The sequence below is a fragment of the Anomaloglossus baeobatrachus genome, chromosome 3 (assembly GCF_048569485.1).
Source record: "Anomaloglossus baeobatrachus isolate aAnoBae1 chromosome 3, aAnoBae1.hap1, whole genome shotgun sequence".
NCBI classification, from domain to species: domain Eukaryota; kingdom Metazoa; phylum Chordata; class Amphibia; order Anura; family Aromobatidae; genus Anomaloglossus; species Anomaloglossus baeobatrachus.
The window spans coordinates 690,838,323-690,856,127 of NC_134355.1; the positions used below are offsets into that span (position 1 = coordinate 690,838,323).

The following is a 17,805-nucleotide window of genomic DNA, read 5'->3' on the forward strand; positions in this document are numbered from 1 at the left end:
CTTTAACTGTAGGGCCCGTCTGGCAGAATTTGACTGAGCAGCTGATTTGGCCATTAGCCGAATAGTCTTCCAAGGCATCAGCAAGAAAGGCCGCTGCCCCTTGTAACAACGGCAGAGATGCCACTACCTCCTAACTTGGGGTATCTTGGCCAATCTGGTCTCAGACGTTGGAGCCAGATGAGATTGAGGATCGAGCCACATAGGTCCCTACCACTGCAGGCCTGAAAGCTCCTGCAGCAGATTCCCAGGAAGCCCTCAGAAAGCTATGCGCCTGCCTGTCTAGCTGGTCACGTAGGCTCCCTAGATCCTCAAAAGGGCAGTCAACCGCGACATCAATTTTAGGACACTTGTCCCAAGTAGCCACAATCTCCTCCGAAAAGGGGTACTTTCTCTTAAGAGCCGAAGACAGGGGCACTCTCCTTTCAGGTTTTTCCCATTGACCTTTAATCAAGGTAACAACTCTGTCACTTGGTGGAAATACTTTTTTTCCTTCTGTTCCAGATCCTCTAAGGACTGTGGATTAGTCTTCCACAAGCCCCATGGTCGCTCTGACTGCCTGTACCAGGCGTCCGACACCGGAAAACAGGGTCATCCCCCAAAGAGGTCTCTGAATCAGAAGCACTGGACGAACTTGAGCGAACCTGGCCTGCCTCTTTGGAAACACTGGACTGCGAAGAGGATCTCCTAGCTTTCTTCTTTTAGGGGTTTAAGGGATTTGAGGAACTGTTCAATCTCCTATTGGACTAGCGACTTGATGCCGGCTGAAAAGGAAGGAGCCTCCTCCAAAATGGTTTTTGGATAGATGAGCCACACAGAGCTGTCTCATAAGGGTCGGGCAAGGGTTCTTTACGTAAGGAATGTGCATTGTGCTTGGCTAGTTTCTTTCTACGGACCTAAAATATAGAAGCAAGAGCGAACCCCTTAGCCACATACACAACGATGATCACTCACCCAGTGATGCAAAATTGAAAATACCAAATCTGGAGGCTGATTGGCATGATCTCCCGGGACCCCTTCCCCCGGGACTCACTCGTGGAAGGCCTATCCTCCTTTTGCCTCTGCTGAAGTGGCCGATGGTCCCCATGCCTCTGCTGTTGCTTCTCTGACGACAGGCACTGCCACTGCTTTTTGGGGCTGCTCCTCATCCTCCACATCCGTAACTGCAGAGTAACAGGCAGCGGAAGCGACACACACTGTGGCTCTTAAAGCTCCGCCACTTACCTCCTCAGGTCCGGAAGCAAATCTCCTCCAGTGCTCCTTTGACAGGGCGCCGCCATCTTGGATGGGGCCCGTGCGCCGGCAGTCACTTCCAGGTCATTGGCGCCGCAACTGGAAGTGATGCGCGCACCGGCAAACACATCCTCCTTCGCTTGTGCGCACAGACCTACAATGTTCCCTGACCAAGCGCCGCAGGGCCGAAATCACATCCGACCTCCAGGCCCTGCCAATGCTAGGCCCGAAGCCCCAGGGAAAGCGCTGCCAGGTCTCAGAAGCTCCCAGCTCGCACCGGTAAGCCTGCTTTCATCCTTGGACCTGGGGAACTCCTTTTCCAAGGTCTCCTCTCCTGAACAGGAAACCTAAACTGGAGCTGGGGAGAGGTACCACCCCTTTTATTTTCAAGTGAATCTCCTGTTCAGGATGGGCAGAGCCCCACTCATGATAGTGCCATGATGGTGATTGCTAAAAATCCTTTATTTGATATAAAACTACAAAAAAAACCAAAAAAAACAACACCCTTTCACCACCTTATTAACTCCTGCAGGTCCAACGTAATCCACACAAGGTCCCGCAACAATTCAACTCTGCACCATCCGAGTCACAGCGCATAGCCATAGAGTATGACTACCCCTGTGCGTGCAGATAACGAATGAACCGTGATGGCATCACTCAGGTTATTTGCGGGCACAGGTGGGAGCCTCCAGTGTCAGTGCTGCACATTCTCTGCAGTCACAACGGGGCAGTCATGCTCTCTGGCTGCACACCATGGCTGAGATATAGCAGGGCTGAATTGCAATGGAACCTCGTGTGGATTTCGACAGACCTGGAGGCCGCTATTACTAGGCTGGGAGTCTTCATAACCATAGACCTCCCCAGTTTGGGAATGTCTGCGCGCACAGCTCTGGAGCCCGGACTGTAAGGGGTCAGTGCGCGCACAGCTCTGGAGCCCGGACTGTAAGGGGTCAGTGCGCGCACAGCTCTGGAGCCCGGACTGTAAGGGGTCAGTGCGCGCACAGCTCTGGAGCCCGGACTGTAAGGGGTCAGTGCGCGCACAGCTCTGGAGCCCGGACTGTAAGGGGTCAGTGCGCGCACAGCTCTGGAGCCCGGACTGTAAGGGGTCAGTGCGCGCACAGCTCTGGAGCCCGGACTGTAAGGGGTCAGTGCGCGCACAGCTCTGGAGCCCGGACTGTAAGGGGTCAGTGCGCGCACAGCTCTGGAGCCCGGACTGTAAGGGGTCAGTGCGCGCACAGCTCTGGAGCCCGGACTGTAAGGGGTCAGTGCACGCACAGCTCTAGAGCCCGGACTGTAAGGGGTCAGTGCACGCACAGCTCTAGAGCCCGGACTGTAAGGGGTCAGTGCACGCACAGCTCTGGAGCCCGGACTGTAAGGGGTCAGTGCGCGCACAACTCTGGAGCCCGGACTGTAAGGGGTCAGTGCACGCACAGCTCTGGAGCAACGAAAGAAAGAGTTCAAGGCAAACAAAGCACAGGCAGGAGAAAAAAAAAAAAAAAAAAAGAAGAAGAAGGTCAGTACACGGAAGGAATAACTAAAGGGTCTGGGGCTCTGCCGGAAATTCCAGTTTGCAAAGTGTTAAGCTGGACAGAGCACTTCCCCGGGAAAGCAGCGCCATCAGGAGGATGCAGCATGTGCAGAGGATCCCGGAGGAGATGAGGCTTCTTCATTATGAAGTGAAGGGGGACATGGCCGCCTCTGCTGTGAGGGGGGAGGCTTCAGCGATTGTATGCTCATTAGTTGAGGAACGTTCCTGTGACCCCCGACCCCCCCCTAAACCAGATAAAGCCTCAATCACAACCCACGTGCGATAATAAAGACTCAGAGGAGGCCACGCGGATCTCTGAAAACGGTTTACTGATGACATCCACGTGACATGGAACGGATGCGCTGCTGCAGCGTCGTCTGCTCACCCACAGGGGATATTAAAGAGTTAAAAAGTCTCTGAATGTTAAGTGCAAAAAAGAAAAAAATTAACCCTTCAAAAAAGCGTCGACAGGACGGGAACTGAGTGCCAACATAGAGCTAAGGCACGCGAGGCTGTACAGACCTCCGCTGCATCCTCCGTACATTCTCCGGTCTCCTAGGGGCTAACATGCCGGGGGGCGGCGGCGGCGGGGACTAGTGGTGGAACTTCTTGCTGGGGTCCTTGGCGTGGTCCAGCAGCAGCTGGCACGGGGTGAAGTGGCTCCCGTACACGCTCTCGTACTTCCTCATCCTCTCCACAATGCGATTTGCCCCGAAGGCGTCGGTGTATCTGAAGGGACCTGCGAAACGAGGAGAGCGATGTTAGCGAGCAAGAAACCTCGAGACGCAACGTAGGAGTCCTCTAATCTCCGGTATAAAGAAGCGCTGCAGTTTCTACAAGGATACGCGCCCCATCGTGCTGCAGTTTCTACAAGGATACGCGCCCCATCGTGCTGCAGTTTCTACAAGGATACGCGTCCCATCGTGCTGCAGTTTCTGCAAGGATACGCGTCCCATTGTGCTGCAGTTTCTACAAGGATACGCGTCCCATCGTGCTGCAGTTTCTACAAGGATACGCGTCCCATCGTGCTGCAGTTTCTACAAGGATACGCGTCCCATCGTGCTGCAGTTTCTACAAGGATACGCGTCCCATCGTGCTGCAGTTTCTACAAGGATACGCGTCCCATCGTGCTGCAGTTTCTACAAGGATACGCGTCCCATCGTGCTGCAGTTTCTACAAGGATACGCGGCCCATCGTGCTGCAGTTTCTACAAGGATACGCGTCCCATTGTGCTGCAGTTTCTACAAGGATACGCGTCCCATCGTGCTGCAGTTTCTACAAGGATACGCGCCCATTGTGCTGCAGTTTCTACAAGGATACGCGGTCCATTGTGCTGCAGTTTCTACAAGGATACGCGTCCCATTGTGCTGCAGTTTCTACAAGGATACGCGTCCCATTATGCTGCAGTTTCTACAAGGATACGCGCCCATTGTGCTGCAGTTTCTACAAGGATACGCGCCCATTGTGCTGCAGTTTCTACAAGGATACGCGCCCATTGTGCTGCAGTTTCTACAAGGATACGCGCCCATCGTGCTGCAGTTTCTACAAGGATACGCGGCCCATTATGCTGCTGTTTCTACAAGGATACGCGGTCCATTGTGCTGCAGTTTCTACAAGGATACGCGTCCCATTGTGCTGCAGTTTCTACAAGGATACGCGTCCCATTATGCTGCAGTTTCTACAAGGATACGCGTCCCATTATGCTGCAGTTTCTACAAGGATACGCGTCCCATTATGCTGCAGTTTCTACAAGGATACGCGTCCCATCGTGCTGCAGTTTCTACAAGGATACGCGTCCCATTGTGCTGCAGTTTCTACAAGGATACGCGTCCCATTGTGCTGCAGTATCTACAAGGATACGCGTCCCATTATGCTGCAGTTTCTACAAGGATACGCGTCCCATCGTGCTGCAGTTTCTACAAGGATACGCGCCCATTGTGCTGCAGTTTCTACAAGGATACGCGTCCCATTGTGCTGCAGTTTCTACAAGGATACGCGTCCCATTATGCTGCAGTTTCTACAAGGATACGCGTCCCATCGTGCTGCAGTTTCTACAAGGATACGCGTCCCATCGTGCTGCAGTTTCTACAAGGATACGCGTCCCATTATGCTGCAGTTTCTACAAGGATACGCAGTCCATTGTGCTGCAGTTCGCACCTAATCTCCATTAATCGCTCCTATCATCGTGTGATCCGCTCACCTCCAAGACACGGCGGGAAGCCGAGCCCGAACACGGCTCCGATGTCGCCCTCCACCGGGTTACTGAGGATCCCCTCCTGCAGGCACAGGACGGCTTCATTCACAAAGCGGGTGATCAGACGCATCTGGACGTCTTCATCGGAGGAGCTGCGTACCAGAAACGGGAAAATTACACCACGTAATGTAACACGGGACTAAAACCCGCCACAGACAAAAATGAACTGCGGTTATAAGCTTCTAATGGGCATCGCCCTGAACGTCCACTTGGGGGCGCTGTTTGGAGGATTGAATGCAAACAATGGTGTACGAGTCGGTCACCGTTTGCAGCATTTATGGCCCTGACCACATATTCCTAAATCTGGACAATAGAAACTTTCATAACGCCCAGCAATGTGACAATTAAAGCACGAGGGCGCCGGCTCTCGGCAGACACCCGACGGACAGTCCCAGTGGCGGCTCTCCACGGACACGTAACGGACGGATGGGCTGCCCCAGCTAATCACAGACACGTGACGGGCAGTCCCGGTGGCGGCTCTCCACGGACATGTGACAGACGGCCCTGGCTCCACCAGGTCCGATCTGGAGCACTTACACGTCAGGTCTGGCCTGCAGCTTGTATTTCTCCAGGATCTCCTCGGTTCCAGAGTTGACAGATCTTTCCTTCTGCCCCTGCTGGTACACGTAGAAACCCTTCCCAGATTTACGTCCTGAAAGGAGAAGAAAACAGAGGAAATTTGGCGCAGATCCACCATTTGTGCAGCTGAACAGGGGCTCCATAAAGAGAAATGGCTATGGAGGGACAATCGAGTGCCACTACATGGACTCTGGTTTCCGGACCCGTCACTCACCCAGAAATCCCTTCTGCACCATGGCCTTCAGCAAGTCCACGTTGCCTCCTCCGAACCTCTCCCCGAAAGCCTTGCCCAGGTCCTCTGCCACATGGGCAGCCACATCAATGCCCACCTCATCAGCCAGCGTGGAGGCGCCAACAGGGAACCCAAAGCCAGTGGTGAGGGCGTCCAGCTTCTTGGGGGCTACACCTTCCTAGAAGACAGAGCAGAGATCCCACTGACACGGGTCACACCAGACAGGCGATATTCTAGAAGGTACAGTGATGTCACTTACCTGCAGGACACGCACCACCTCTGCCATCATCGGAGCCAAGCAGCGGGTGGTGTAAAATCCCGGCCCGTCCTGTAAGAGGAGAGACCGATGAGCCCACATGATTGTGAGGGAGCGGGCTACTCCACGGCCACCGTCACCTCTAGACGGCCCAGCTCACATCCATCCTCAGGGAGATTTACCTTGACCACAATAATGACCTTCCCCTGCTTGAGCCCGACCGCCACAGCCGAGGCCGCAGTGTCCTGAGACGTCTTATCTGTGGTGATGATTTCCAGCAGCTGCATCTTATCCACAGGAGAGAAGTAGTGCATTCCTACCACCTGGGAGGAGAGGATAGGATTTATATACTAGCTCTAGAAATGGGCAAAACACTGCTTGACGTATAACTCCTGCACATAGCTGGCTGCGATGCTGTACAGTCTATATAACTCCTGCACATAGCCGGCTGCGATGCTGTACAGTCTATATAACTCCTGCACATAGCTGGCTGCGATGCTGTACAGTCTAGATAACTCCTGCACATAGCCAGCTGCGATGCTGTACAGTCTATATAACTCCTGCACATAGCTGGCTGCGATGCTGTACAGTCTATATAACTCCTGCACATAGCCGGCTGCGATGCTGTACAGTCTATATAACTCCTGCACATAGCTGGCTGCGATGCTGTACAGTCTAGATAACTCCTGCACATAGCCGGCTGCGATGCTGTACAGGCTGTATAGCTCCTGCACATAGCCGGCTGCGATGCTGTACAGTCTGTATAGCTCCTGCACATAGCCAGCTGCGATGCTGTACAGTCTGTATAGCTCCCGCACATAGCCGGCTGCGATGCTGTACAGTCTGTATAGCTCCTGCACATAGCCAGCTGCGATGCTGTGCAGTCTGTATAACTCCTGCACATAGCCAGCTGCGATGCTGTGCAGTCTGTATAACTCCTGCACATAGCCGGCTGCGATGCTGTACAGTCTGTATAACTCCTGCACATAGCCAGCTGCGATGCTGTGCAGTCTGTTTAACTCCTGCACATAGCCAGCTGCGATGCTATGCAGTCTGTATAACTCCTGCACATAGCCGGCTGCGATGCTGTGCAGTCTGTATAACTCCTGCACATAGCCGGCTTTCAATTATAGCTGACAAATGGAGGAGTGTAGATGGAATTTAGAGCAGCTCAATATGACCATGAACATATGTAAAATAAATCTCTTACCTTGTCTGGCCTCTTACTGACAGCAGCAATCTGAGAGATTGGGAGTGCGGACGTGTTACTGGCGAATATACAGTGCGGGGGGACGACCTAGAGGAGAAGAGCTGTGTCAGTATTATACATATTACAGGAGGAGCAGAGCTGTGGCAGTATTATACATGTCAGGGCCGTGGCAGTATTACACATGTCAGGGCGGTGGCAGTATTATGTGCAGTGTGAGGGCAGATATTGGAGAAGACACTCACGGCTTCCACCTCCTGCAGAACTTTGTGTTTAATCTTCAAGTCCTCGAACACGGCCTCTATCACCATGTCAGCGCCCCCAAACCCTGTGTAATCCAGCTGCCCGGTCAGGTTACTCATGATGCTGTCCCGCTCAAATGAGGTCACAGTCTTCTTCTTCACCTTGTCATTCAGGCTGTGTAAGGAAAGAAAGGTAGAGGATGAATACCAAACCGATACTGCTCACAGCTGAGGCATGGTTATAGCTGTACATAGCCGGCTGTGCTGATGTAGTGTGTGTGTGTATGTGTGTATGTGTGTATGTGTGTGTGTGTGTGTGTGTGTGTGTGTGTGTGTGTGTGTGTGTGTGTATGTATGTATGTATGTATGTATGTATGTATGTATGTATGTATGTATGTATGTATGTGTGTGTGTTACAGCAGCACAACCGGCTGTATACAGCTGTACATGGCCAGCTGTGCCGTTGTAGTTCCTGTATACAGCTGTACATGGCCAGCTGTGTTATTGTAGTGCCTGTATACAGCTGTACATAGCCAGCTGTGCCATTGTAGTGCCTGTATGCAGCTGTACATAGCCAGCTGTGCCATTGTAGTGCCTGTATGCAGCTGTACATAGCCAGCTGTGCTATTGTAGTGCCTGTATACAGCTGTACATAGCCAGCTGTGCTACTGTAGTGCCTGTATACAGCTGTACATAGCCAGCTGTGCTATTGTAGTGCCTGTATATCTGTTAAACCAGCTGCATGTATTTGTGATAATGTAACAACACCTTGTGGATTCGGATTTCCTAATGGAATGGATTTTATTAGTGTAATGTTATGGTGAAGAGCTTCAGGTTTCGGAGAAACTCCCTAAACATACCTATATGAAGTGTGGTGATTTGTCTGATGAGGCTTATTGGCTGTATGTCTCTGTGCAATTTCCTGCCCCCTGTTGTTGTTCCGTATGGGGGTGGGAGGTATTGCATGTTTTGGCACATACACGCCGACTGGACTGTATCCCCATGGAGAGGGGGCGGTCCTCTCACCTCCATATCGGACCTTAGAGTGGGTGTGAATATGTGATATAGTCCTACGCTCCTCACTGATGACGTGTTCACGCATAATGAAGCACCTCCCCTATTATCTTTGCATACGGGAGCTGCCCCGTGTGGTGTAATGATTGGCATCGGGGACCGGAAGTGATGCGGGAATCTCCCGATCATGTGACTACTGCTCACAGGAAGTCCCTCCCTCCTGAGAAGGGCGCACACGAGATGTGCTTCCCCGGTCGGATATGTATTTTCATCCGAGGAGAGAGGTAGTTCCGCCCTGATGCTGGTGCACACGACATGTGCATCCCCGGCCGGAAGTGGACTGTAATGTTTGACATCGGGGACCGGAAGTGATGCGGGAATCTCCCGATCATGTGACTACGGCCCATAGGAAGTCCCTCCCTCCTGAGAAGGGTGCACACGAGATGTGCATCCCCGGTCGAATATGTATTTTCATTCGAGGAGAGAGGTAGTTCCTCTCTGATGCTGGTGCACACGACATGTGCCTCCCCGGCCGGAAGTGGACTCTCATCCGAACAGAGAGGAAGTTCCTCCCCTCTGGTGCTGATGCATACTAGATAGGCGTCCCTGGCCGGATGTGAGGTAACACCTGCCCTGTGAAGGGGCCCCCCCCCTCCCCCATGATGCCGGCGTACATGTGGTGTACCTCATGGCAGTATGTAAATATACGTATGATTGGAGGAGATGTGGGGAGGACCCCTGAGTCTACACCTGTTGCAGCTATACACCCAGGTAGGGGTGTGCTTTACACTGATTAATCCAAACCCAGATGAGGATATCCACTTGATTGTGATTAATTAAACATCAGGTGGAATGTGGCTTCTGATTGGAGCAATGACATCACTCACAGGTTTAAATGACCCCATTTTCGACCATGCCAGAACCTTTGACACTATGGTTTGGTGAGGGCTGGCAGTAAGGACCTGACTGAAGACGATCATGTCCCCTGAGGAGTCTTAGTGACGAAACGCGTCGGGACGCCGGGATGTCATCAGGGTCAGCATAGGGGTCCAGCTTGAGACCTAGTTGTGGTCCGTCCTTGTTAGGACGGAAGTCTGGGGCAGCAGTCTTTTGTTATTTTGTATCCAGGAGGTAGTAGGGCCAGTGTATGGCGGACATATCCACTACTCAGGATCTAGAGACTGCGTGTCCCTCCATCAAAAGGGATTGGGTGAGACCATTCCTTTTTTAATACCTAAATATTGTTTGCATTTCGTCTATATATATGACTGACCATTGTCAGCGTATGGAGTGCATTGTAATGCTATTGCTTTTTTAGGTATTATTTTGTATATTGCGTTTTTTTGCCAATTGGACCATTGTCCTTTGCTTACAAGCAATACCTCTTTCCTTTATGTATGTTTAGTTTTTTTCATGTGTTTGTTATTCTAGTGGCCTCACTGTATGCGCTTGCCTATTTGGGCTAGCCCTTATGACTAGGGTGTTTATCACCACTTACAGTGATGGCTTTCAGTACCTAACTTGTGCCATTGGAGTGAAATATTTGCTCCTACAAGTTTAGGAATAAAGGTAATTTTTATGCTGATTCTATAACCTAACCTTAATTGGATTGCTATTTTTACTACATGGTGATGGCAGGATTTCTCTCCACTGGTCTAAATACTGAGGAATGGTTGGCTGAGGCCAGAAACGTCTTTTCTGATAAAGAGTTCACACAGAAAAAATATGTACCATCTTATGGGGCGGCCTTTAATGAATTAACTCAGGTATACAGGGACCAGATCGCCTCTTGGTGGGAAGTCCAGTCCCTGGAGAGTTACATTAAGGCTGGAATAGTCCCAAGAGGACTGAGAATTCATCTATCAGTTGGGCCACGATATAAGAGTGCTCCTTTTGTGGCCAATTGGGAAAAAGAGGCTACTAATAGCTCTCTGAGATTGATGCAGATTATGCTGGAGGAGGAGAGGGCCACTCTCTCACAGCTGAACGCCAAACTTAGGGAATCTATTGAAGTCACTAAGAAATATTCTGGTGAACCGGATTTCATTAATAAAGAAAAGAAATTACAGGATAGTCTGGAAAGGTTCCAGTACCATCTCAAGGAACGAAAACACAAACAGTATAATAGGGATATTCTGGACTTTAAGGACAATCGAGCATATCAGGTCCTGAATAATCAACCAGGCCCAGAGATCCCACACACAGTGCCATCTTCTACGGACACTGAAACCTCTGATACTGAAAACTTCAGGAAATCCAGGAAAAATAAAAACAAGGGCAGAGGGAGAGGCAGGGGTGGATTTGTACCTGGGGAAAGGGTGGACTTCACCTCCCCCACCCAATCCTTTGAGCCCCATTTTCTGAGGAACCGGCAGTTCCACAGAGGGAAATGACACCAAGCATTGAGATCATCAATTTGTCCCAGAAAATACTCAGCCCAATTGAAATAGGTTTATTAAAAAAGGGATTATCATTTGTACCAACCTCCAATTTTGATCACTTTGAATCCATCAAAGATCTCAGCCTATTTCTGAGAAAATTAAGGTGGAGGAAGCATTTTCTCAGGCAGGATGCCAGGGTCTGCCAAGATCTTGACATCCCCTCTGATTTGCTTCCAGATGTAAGACTCCTGAGTAGTCTGGGGGAAGAAGACCCCAATTTGAGGGGCCTTGGCCCCTTCACAAATCTCAAAAATAAGAGCTCAAAGATGCCGCCTACTGCTGGGGATTTATCAGCAATTGATATATTTGAACGGTTGGTAACGGATGAGCTTAAGAGTCTTTCAGTGACAGGCTCCTACTCCAGGTACAATCTTGATAGCTTGGAGATTCAGGCTTTGAAAAGTTTGGAGAGCGACGACCACATTGTCATCAAACCCTCAGACAAGGGTGGCAATGTGGTCGTCATGGATAAGGACAAATATGTTGATCTCTGCTTGGGGTTGTTGAGCGACAAGGATACGTACGAGACTCTACCAGGGAACCCCACTAGGACTTATATGGAAGAGCTGAGAAGGATTTTGGATGAGGGTCTGTCGGTAGGAGTTATTGACAGAACGGAATACGAATTCTTGCTCCAAAAAAATCCTGTGGTGGCTACCTTCTACTGTCTCCCCAAAATCCACAAGGGATTGAATCCCCTGAAAGGGAGACCAATTGTCTCGGGGATTAACAGTCTCACACAGAACTGTGGAATATATCTTGACAAAATCCTGAGACCTTTTGTCCTGGCCCTGCAATCTCATGTCCAGGATACACCTGACCTTCTACGTAAACTGGAGGGTATCAGTGTTCGACCTTGTGCTACTCTTGCCAGCATTGATGTCGAGGCTCTCTACTCCTCCATCCCACATGATAAAGGGATGGAGGCAGTGAGATACTTTCTCTCGACTAGGGGGACTCAGTATCAGCAACATAATGACTTTGTGTTGAGACTCCTTGACTTTTGCTTGACCAAGAATGTTTTCCTTTTTGATGGCCGTTTCTACCACCAGCTCAGGGGCACCGCGATGGGGAGCCCCTGTGCCCTATCCTATGCCAACTTGCTCCTGGGCTGGTGGGAGGAGACTATGATTTTTACATCTGAAACGGAGGAGGTAACATCATGTTTTGAGATCTGGGCCCGCTACATAGACGACATCCTGGTGGTCTGGAATGGCGCCAGGGATGAATTGTCTGACTATGTGGCGGGTCTGGATAGGAACACTATTGGTCTAAGGTTTACATCAGCTTTTGAGGAGGGAGGTTCCCTCCCCTTTTTGGATGTTCTCATTCAGAAAGATCTAATGGGGAATCTGCAGACATGCACTTATTACAAACCAACAGCCTCTAACTCCCTTCTTCGATGGGACAGTAGCCACCCACAACATTTAAAAAGGGGTATACCGAAGGGACAGTTTCTTCGTGTTAGAAGAAACTGCTCCAGAGACGGTGATTTCCACACACAGGCGAATGACCTGGGAGTTAAATTCCAGGAGAGGGGATACCCTAATACCATCATTAAAAGAGCCTATAATGTTGCTAGGGAAAGGCCTAGAACTGAACTTCTGGTCCCTAAAAAAAGGGAGGAGTCTCAGTTTGGCATCACCAGATTTATAACTACCTTTAACAACGGGGCGGATAATGTACGCCGAATATTGGGTAAACACTGGGCCATCTTACAAATGGACAAGGATCTGTGTCCAATTCTCCCGACTAGACCACAAATTACATACAAGAGGGGTAAATCCCTCTCGGACCGGCTGGTCCATAGTCATTTTTCCCGATCAGTCGAGGAGAATTGGTTGACAAGAGGAGTTAAGGGATGTTTTAAGTGCTCGGGCTGTATTGCATGCCCGGTGATACAGACCACCAAAACATTCAGAAGTAATGTAAACCAGAGAGAGTTTGTTATTCGGCACTTTATCAACTGCCGTACACAGGGGGTTGTCTATAAGATTGATTGCACCTGTGGTCTTGAATATATCGGAAAAACCATCCGTGAATTCAGACGTAGGATTGGCGAGCACCTTGGTGATGTTGAACATCGTAGGGACACGGCGGTGGCTAGACACGTCATCGAAAAACACGGCGGAGATGCCAGTGTCCTGAGATTCACTGGAATTGACAAAATCCTGAGACCTAAGAGAGGGGGGGACTGGGATAGATTCATCCTGCAAAGGGAGACAAAATGGATCTTCCAACTAGAAACCCTCTCCCCCAAAGGCCTAAATGAGCAGCTACTTTTCAACAGCTTTATTTAGTTTCATATGGAGAGTTTTTCGCTGCCACCTATTTCTTTCTTACCTTCACATTGGAATTAGGGCAGGAAATCCATTCTTGCCTTCCTTAATTTTCATCTTAAATTATCACAAGTATTGTATATGTATCTGTTAAACCAGCTGCATGTATTTGTGATAATGTAACAACACCTTGTGGATTCGGATTTCCTAATGGAATGGATTTTATTAGTGTAATGTTATGGTGAAGAGCTTCAGGTTTCGGAGAAACTCCCTAAACATACCTATATGAAGTGTGGTGATTTGTCTGATGAGCTTATTGGCTGTATGTCTCTGTGCAATTCCTGCCCCCTGTTGTTGTTCCGTATGGGGGTGGGAGGTATTGCATGTTTTGGCACATACACGCCGACTGGACTGTATCCCCATGGAGAGGGGGCGGTCCTCTCACCTCCATATCGGACCTTAGAGTGGGTGTGAATATGTGATATAGTCCTACGCTCCTCACTGATGACGTGTTCACGCATAATGAAGCACCTCCCCTATTATCTTTGCATACGGAGCTGCCCCGTGTGGTGTAATGATTGGCATCGGGGACCGGAAGTGATGCGGGAATCTCCCGATCATGTGACTACTGCTCACAGGAAGTCCCTCCCTCCTGAGAAGGGCGCACACGAGATGTGCTTCCCCGGTCGGATATGTATTTTCATCGAGGAGAGAGGTAGTTCCGCCCTGATGCTGGTGCACACGACATGTGCATCCCCGGCCGGAAGTGGACTGTAATGTTTGACATCGGGGACCGGAAGTGATGCGGGAATCTCCCGATCATGTGACTACGGCCCATAGGAAGTCCCTCCCTCCTGAGAAGGGTGCACACGAGATGTGCATCCCCGGTCGAATATGTATTTTCATTCGAGGAGAGAGGTAGTTCCTCTCTGATGCTGGTGCACACGACATGTGCCTCCCGGCCGGAAGTGGACTCTCATCCGAACAGAGAGGAAGTTCCTCCCTCTGGTGCTGATGCATACTAGATAGGCGTCCCTGGCCGGATGTGAGGTAACACCTGCCCTGTGAAGGGCCCCCCCCTCCCCCATGATGCCGGCGTACATGTGGTGTGCCTCATGGCAGTATGTAAATATACGTATGATTGGAGGAGATGTGGGGAGGACCCCTGAGTCTACACCTGTTGCAGCTATACACCCAGGTAGGGGTGTGCTTTACACTGATTAATCCAACCCAGATGAGGATATCCACTTGATTGTGATTAATTAAACATCAGGTGGAATGTGGCTTCTGATTGGAGCAATGACATCACTCACAGGTTTAAATGACCCCATTTTCGACCATGCCAGAACCTTTGACACTATGGTTTGGTGAGGGCTGGCAGTAAGGACCTGACTGAAGACGATCATGTCCCCTGAGGAGTCTTAGTGACGAAACGCGTCGGGACGCCGGGATGTCATCAGGGTCAGCATAGGGGTCCAGCTTGAGACCTAGTTGTGGTCCGTCCTTGTTAGGACGGAAGTCTGGGGCAGCAGTCTTTTGTTATTTTGTATCCAGGAGGTAGTAGGGCAGTGTATGGCGGACATATCCACTACTCAGGATCTAGAGACTGCGTGTCCCTCCATCAAAAGGATTGGGTGAGACCATTCCTTTTTAATACCTAAATATTGTTTGCATTTCGTCTATATATATGACTGACCATTGTCAGCGTATGGAGTGCATTGTAATGCTATTGCTTTTTTAGGTATTATTTTGTATATTGCGTTTTTTTGCCAATTGGACCATTGTCCTTTGCTTACAAGCAATACCTCTTTCCTTTATGTATGTTTAGTTTTTTTCATGTGTTTGTTATTCTAGTGGCCTCACTGTATGCGCTTGCCTATTTGGGCTAGCCCTTATGACTAGGGTGTTTATCACCACTTACAGTGATGGCTTTCAGTACCTAACTTGTGCCATTGGAGTGAAATATTTGCTCCTACAAGTTTAGGAATAAAGGTAATTTTTATGCTGATTCTATAACCTAACCTTAATTGGATTGCTATTTTTCCTGTATACAGCTGTACATAGCCAGCTGTGCCATTGTAGTGCCTGTATGCAGCTGTACATAGCCAGCTGTGCCATTGTAGTGCCTGTATACAGCTGTACATAGAGCCAGCTGTGCTACTGTAGTGCCTGTATACAGCTGTACATAGCCAGCTGTGCTACTGTAGTGCCTGTATACAGCTGTACATAGCCAGCTGTGCTATTGTAGTGCCTGTATACAGCTGTACATAGCCAGCTGTGCTATTGTAGTGCCTGTATACAGCTGTACATAGCCAGCTGTGCTATTGTAGTGCCTGTATGCAGCTGTACATAGCCAGCTGTGCTATTGTAGTGCCTGTATACAGCTGTACATAGCCAGCTGTGCCATTGTAGTGCCTGTATACAGCTGTACATAGCCAGCTGTGCCATTGTAGTGCCTGTATACAGCTGTACATAGCCAGCTGTGCCATTGTAGTGCCTGTATACAGCTGTACATAGCCAGCTGTGTCATTGTAGTGCCTGTATACAGCTGTACATAGCCAGCTGTGCTATTGTAGTGCCTTGTATACAGCTGTACATAGCCAGCTGTGCTATTGTAGTGCCTGTATACAGCTGTACATAGCCAGCTGTGCTATTGTAGTGCCTGTATACAGCTGTACATAGCCAGCTGTGTCATTGTAGTGCCTGTATACAGCTGTACATAGCCAGCTGTGCTATTGTAGTGCCTTGTATACAGCTGTACATAGCCAGCTGTGCTATTGTAGTGCCTGTATACAGCTGTCAGACATCACTCCTGTGTCTCTTACACTTGTATGCAGTGTGACATTTTAGCAGTGAGCATTATTAGGCCGGGGGTCCACCATCCTTGTGCCTTCATGCGGTCCTTACCCTTTGAACACCTGCTGCTGTCCTCGGCCCAGACCTTCCACCGTGGTGTCTTTCAGGATGGTCTTTACGCCTTTATCCACAGAGACCTGTGCGATCCCGGCCCCCATCAGCCCCGCACCGAGGATCGCCAGGGTCCTGCAACCAGAGAGGAGGGGAGTGAAGGGTTGGGGGCAGATAATACAAAGGGTTGGAGGGGGCCGGGGGCACTACTGACCCCTACTATGCTTCCACATAGGAGCCACATAGTTGGGGGGGGGGGGCACTAGATTTTGGGGGTTTCTGCTGACCACCACTCACTTGACTTCCTTCTGCGGTGACCCGAACTTGTTCTTTTTGCACTGGACCTGGCCGTGGTAGAGGCCGATGAGCGCTTTGGACTCGCTGGTCATGCCCAGTTCACCAAACCTCTGCCAGGAAGAAGGAAAGAGGAACCAATGACACGACTAAGGACCACCGCTCCGCCGATCGTGGGGGAGACTGCACCATAAGGCGGCTCATTGTACCCTAAATTCCAGCTTCTATAACATTACAGCGCTCAGACCTGTGCTGTAATACTATAATGGGTCCACTAGGTGGCGCCACATTACAGAATCCGCGACTTCCATGATACCTGGTCACACCCTGAGACTCCGCCAGGTACCCGGCCTCCGCGCCCTGCTCCACCCCGGCCTTCACCACCTGTCAGGAGACATCAGAAGTACAAGTCATGTGAAGGGGACCCCCCAGAGCGGCCTCTCCCCAGTACAACGGCTGAGGACCCCCCCGGTACCTCGATGATCTTCAGGGGGCAGGATACAAGCCCTTCGTCTGTTTCCTCACTTTCTTCTCCACCATCTTGTAGATCTGTTGTCTTACGAACGGGACGGACATGATGTAGTCTGTGATCTCTGAAGAGTGAAGAAGCCGCAGGGTGAGATTCCAGATCTCCCCCTGTCTGAAGGACCCCGGATCACCCCCGGCCCCCCATGTTAACCCATTGGAGCACCACTGTTGGAGAACAACCCAGCATTTAAATAGTTAACTGCAGAGATCGGAGCTCTGACAAGAGGTGGTGTGTGCAATACCCGGACATGAGACGCACGTAGGACGCTTAGCTCAGAGCCCCCCCTCTATGTACGGATCAGCCCCGTAATGACAGACAGTTACGGCACACTGTGGTAAAGGGTTAACGACGTCAGATTCTTCCCCTTGAGGCCAATAGTAAAATGCTGTAGTATTGCCGCCGACCACCGGGGGCAGCAGGTGTAGGAGAGCCTCTATACTCCGGCGGCGGCATCGTCACTTACTTGCCACCAGCCCCTTCTGCTTCTTCAGGGAGATCTTCTTGTCGGCGATGTCGCGGGCAAAGGTGACGGCCACCTCCTCCAGGTACTCCATGGTGCGCTCCTCGGGGCTCTTCAGGCCGGGACCTGTCACACACAGAAGACATTCAGGTCATGTGTCCGGCCCCTCGCTCACCGCCGGAATCAGACGGGACCCTCACCCAGGGGGTCCACCAGCTGGTCCACCAGACCCATCCTCTTGCCCGGTCAGCGCGGATGTTCCTGCCGGTCAGCATCATGTCGAAAGAAGACGGAAGACCCAACTATAGGGGAAGTGACAGGGTGAGGAGCAGATCCATGGCCGGAGCAGGCGG

General features: G+C 50.6%; 1 protein-coding gene across 1 annotated transcript; it reads right to left on the reverse strand.

Annotated features, from left to right (window-relative positions):
* Positions 1-3,068: 3,068 nt before the first annotated feature.
* LOC142297450 (trifunctional enzyme subunit alpha, mitochondrial-like) lies at positions 3,069-17,751 on the reverse strand (the record flags this gene model as incomplete). The annotated part of the gene is given in 16 exon segments (XM_075341677.1): positions 3,069-3,497; positions 4,959-5,104; positions 5,550-5,664; positions 5,806-6,001; positions 6,083-6,151; positions 6,262-6,402; positions 7,290-7,376; positions 7,532-7,703; positions 16,170-16,304; positions 16,467-16,576; positions 16,788-16,847; positions 16,939-16,958; positions 16,961-17,056; positions 17,456-17,578; positions 17,653-17,694; positions 17,697-17,751. Coding segments are annotated over 16 exon segments (1,713 nt in total), but the record flags the coding sequence as incomplete, so codon positions are not given.
* Between the last annotated feature and the right edge of the window lie 54 nt (positions 17,752-17,805).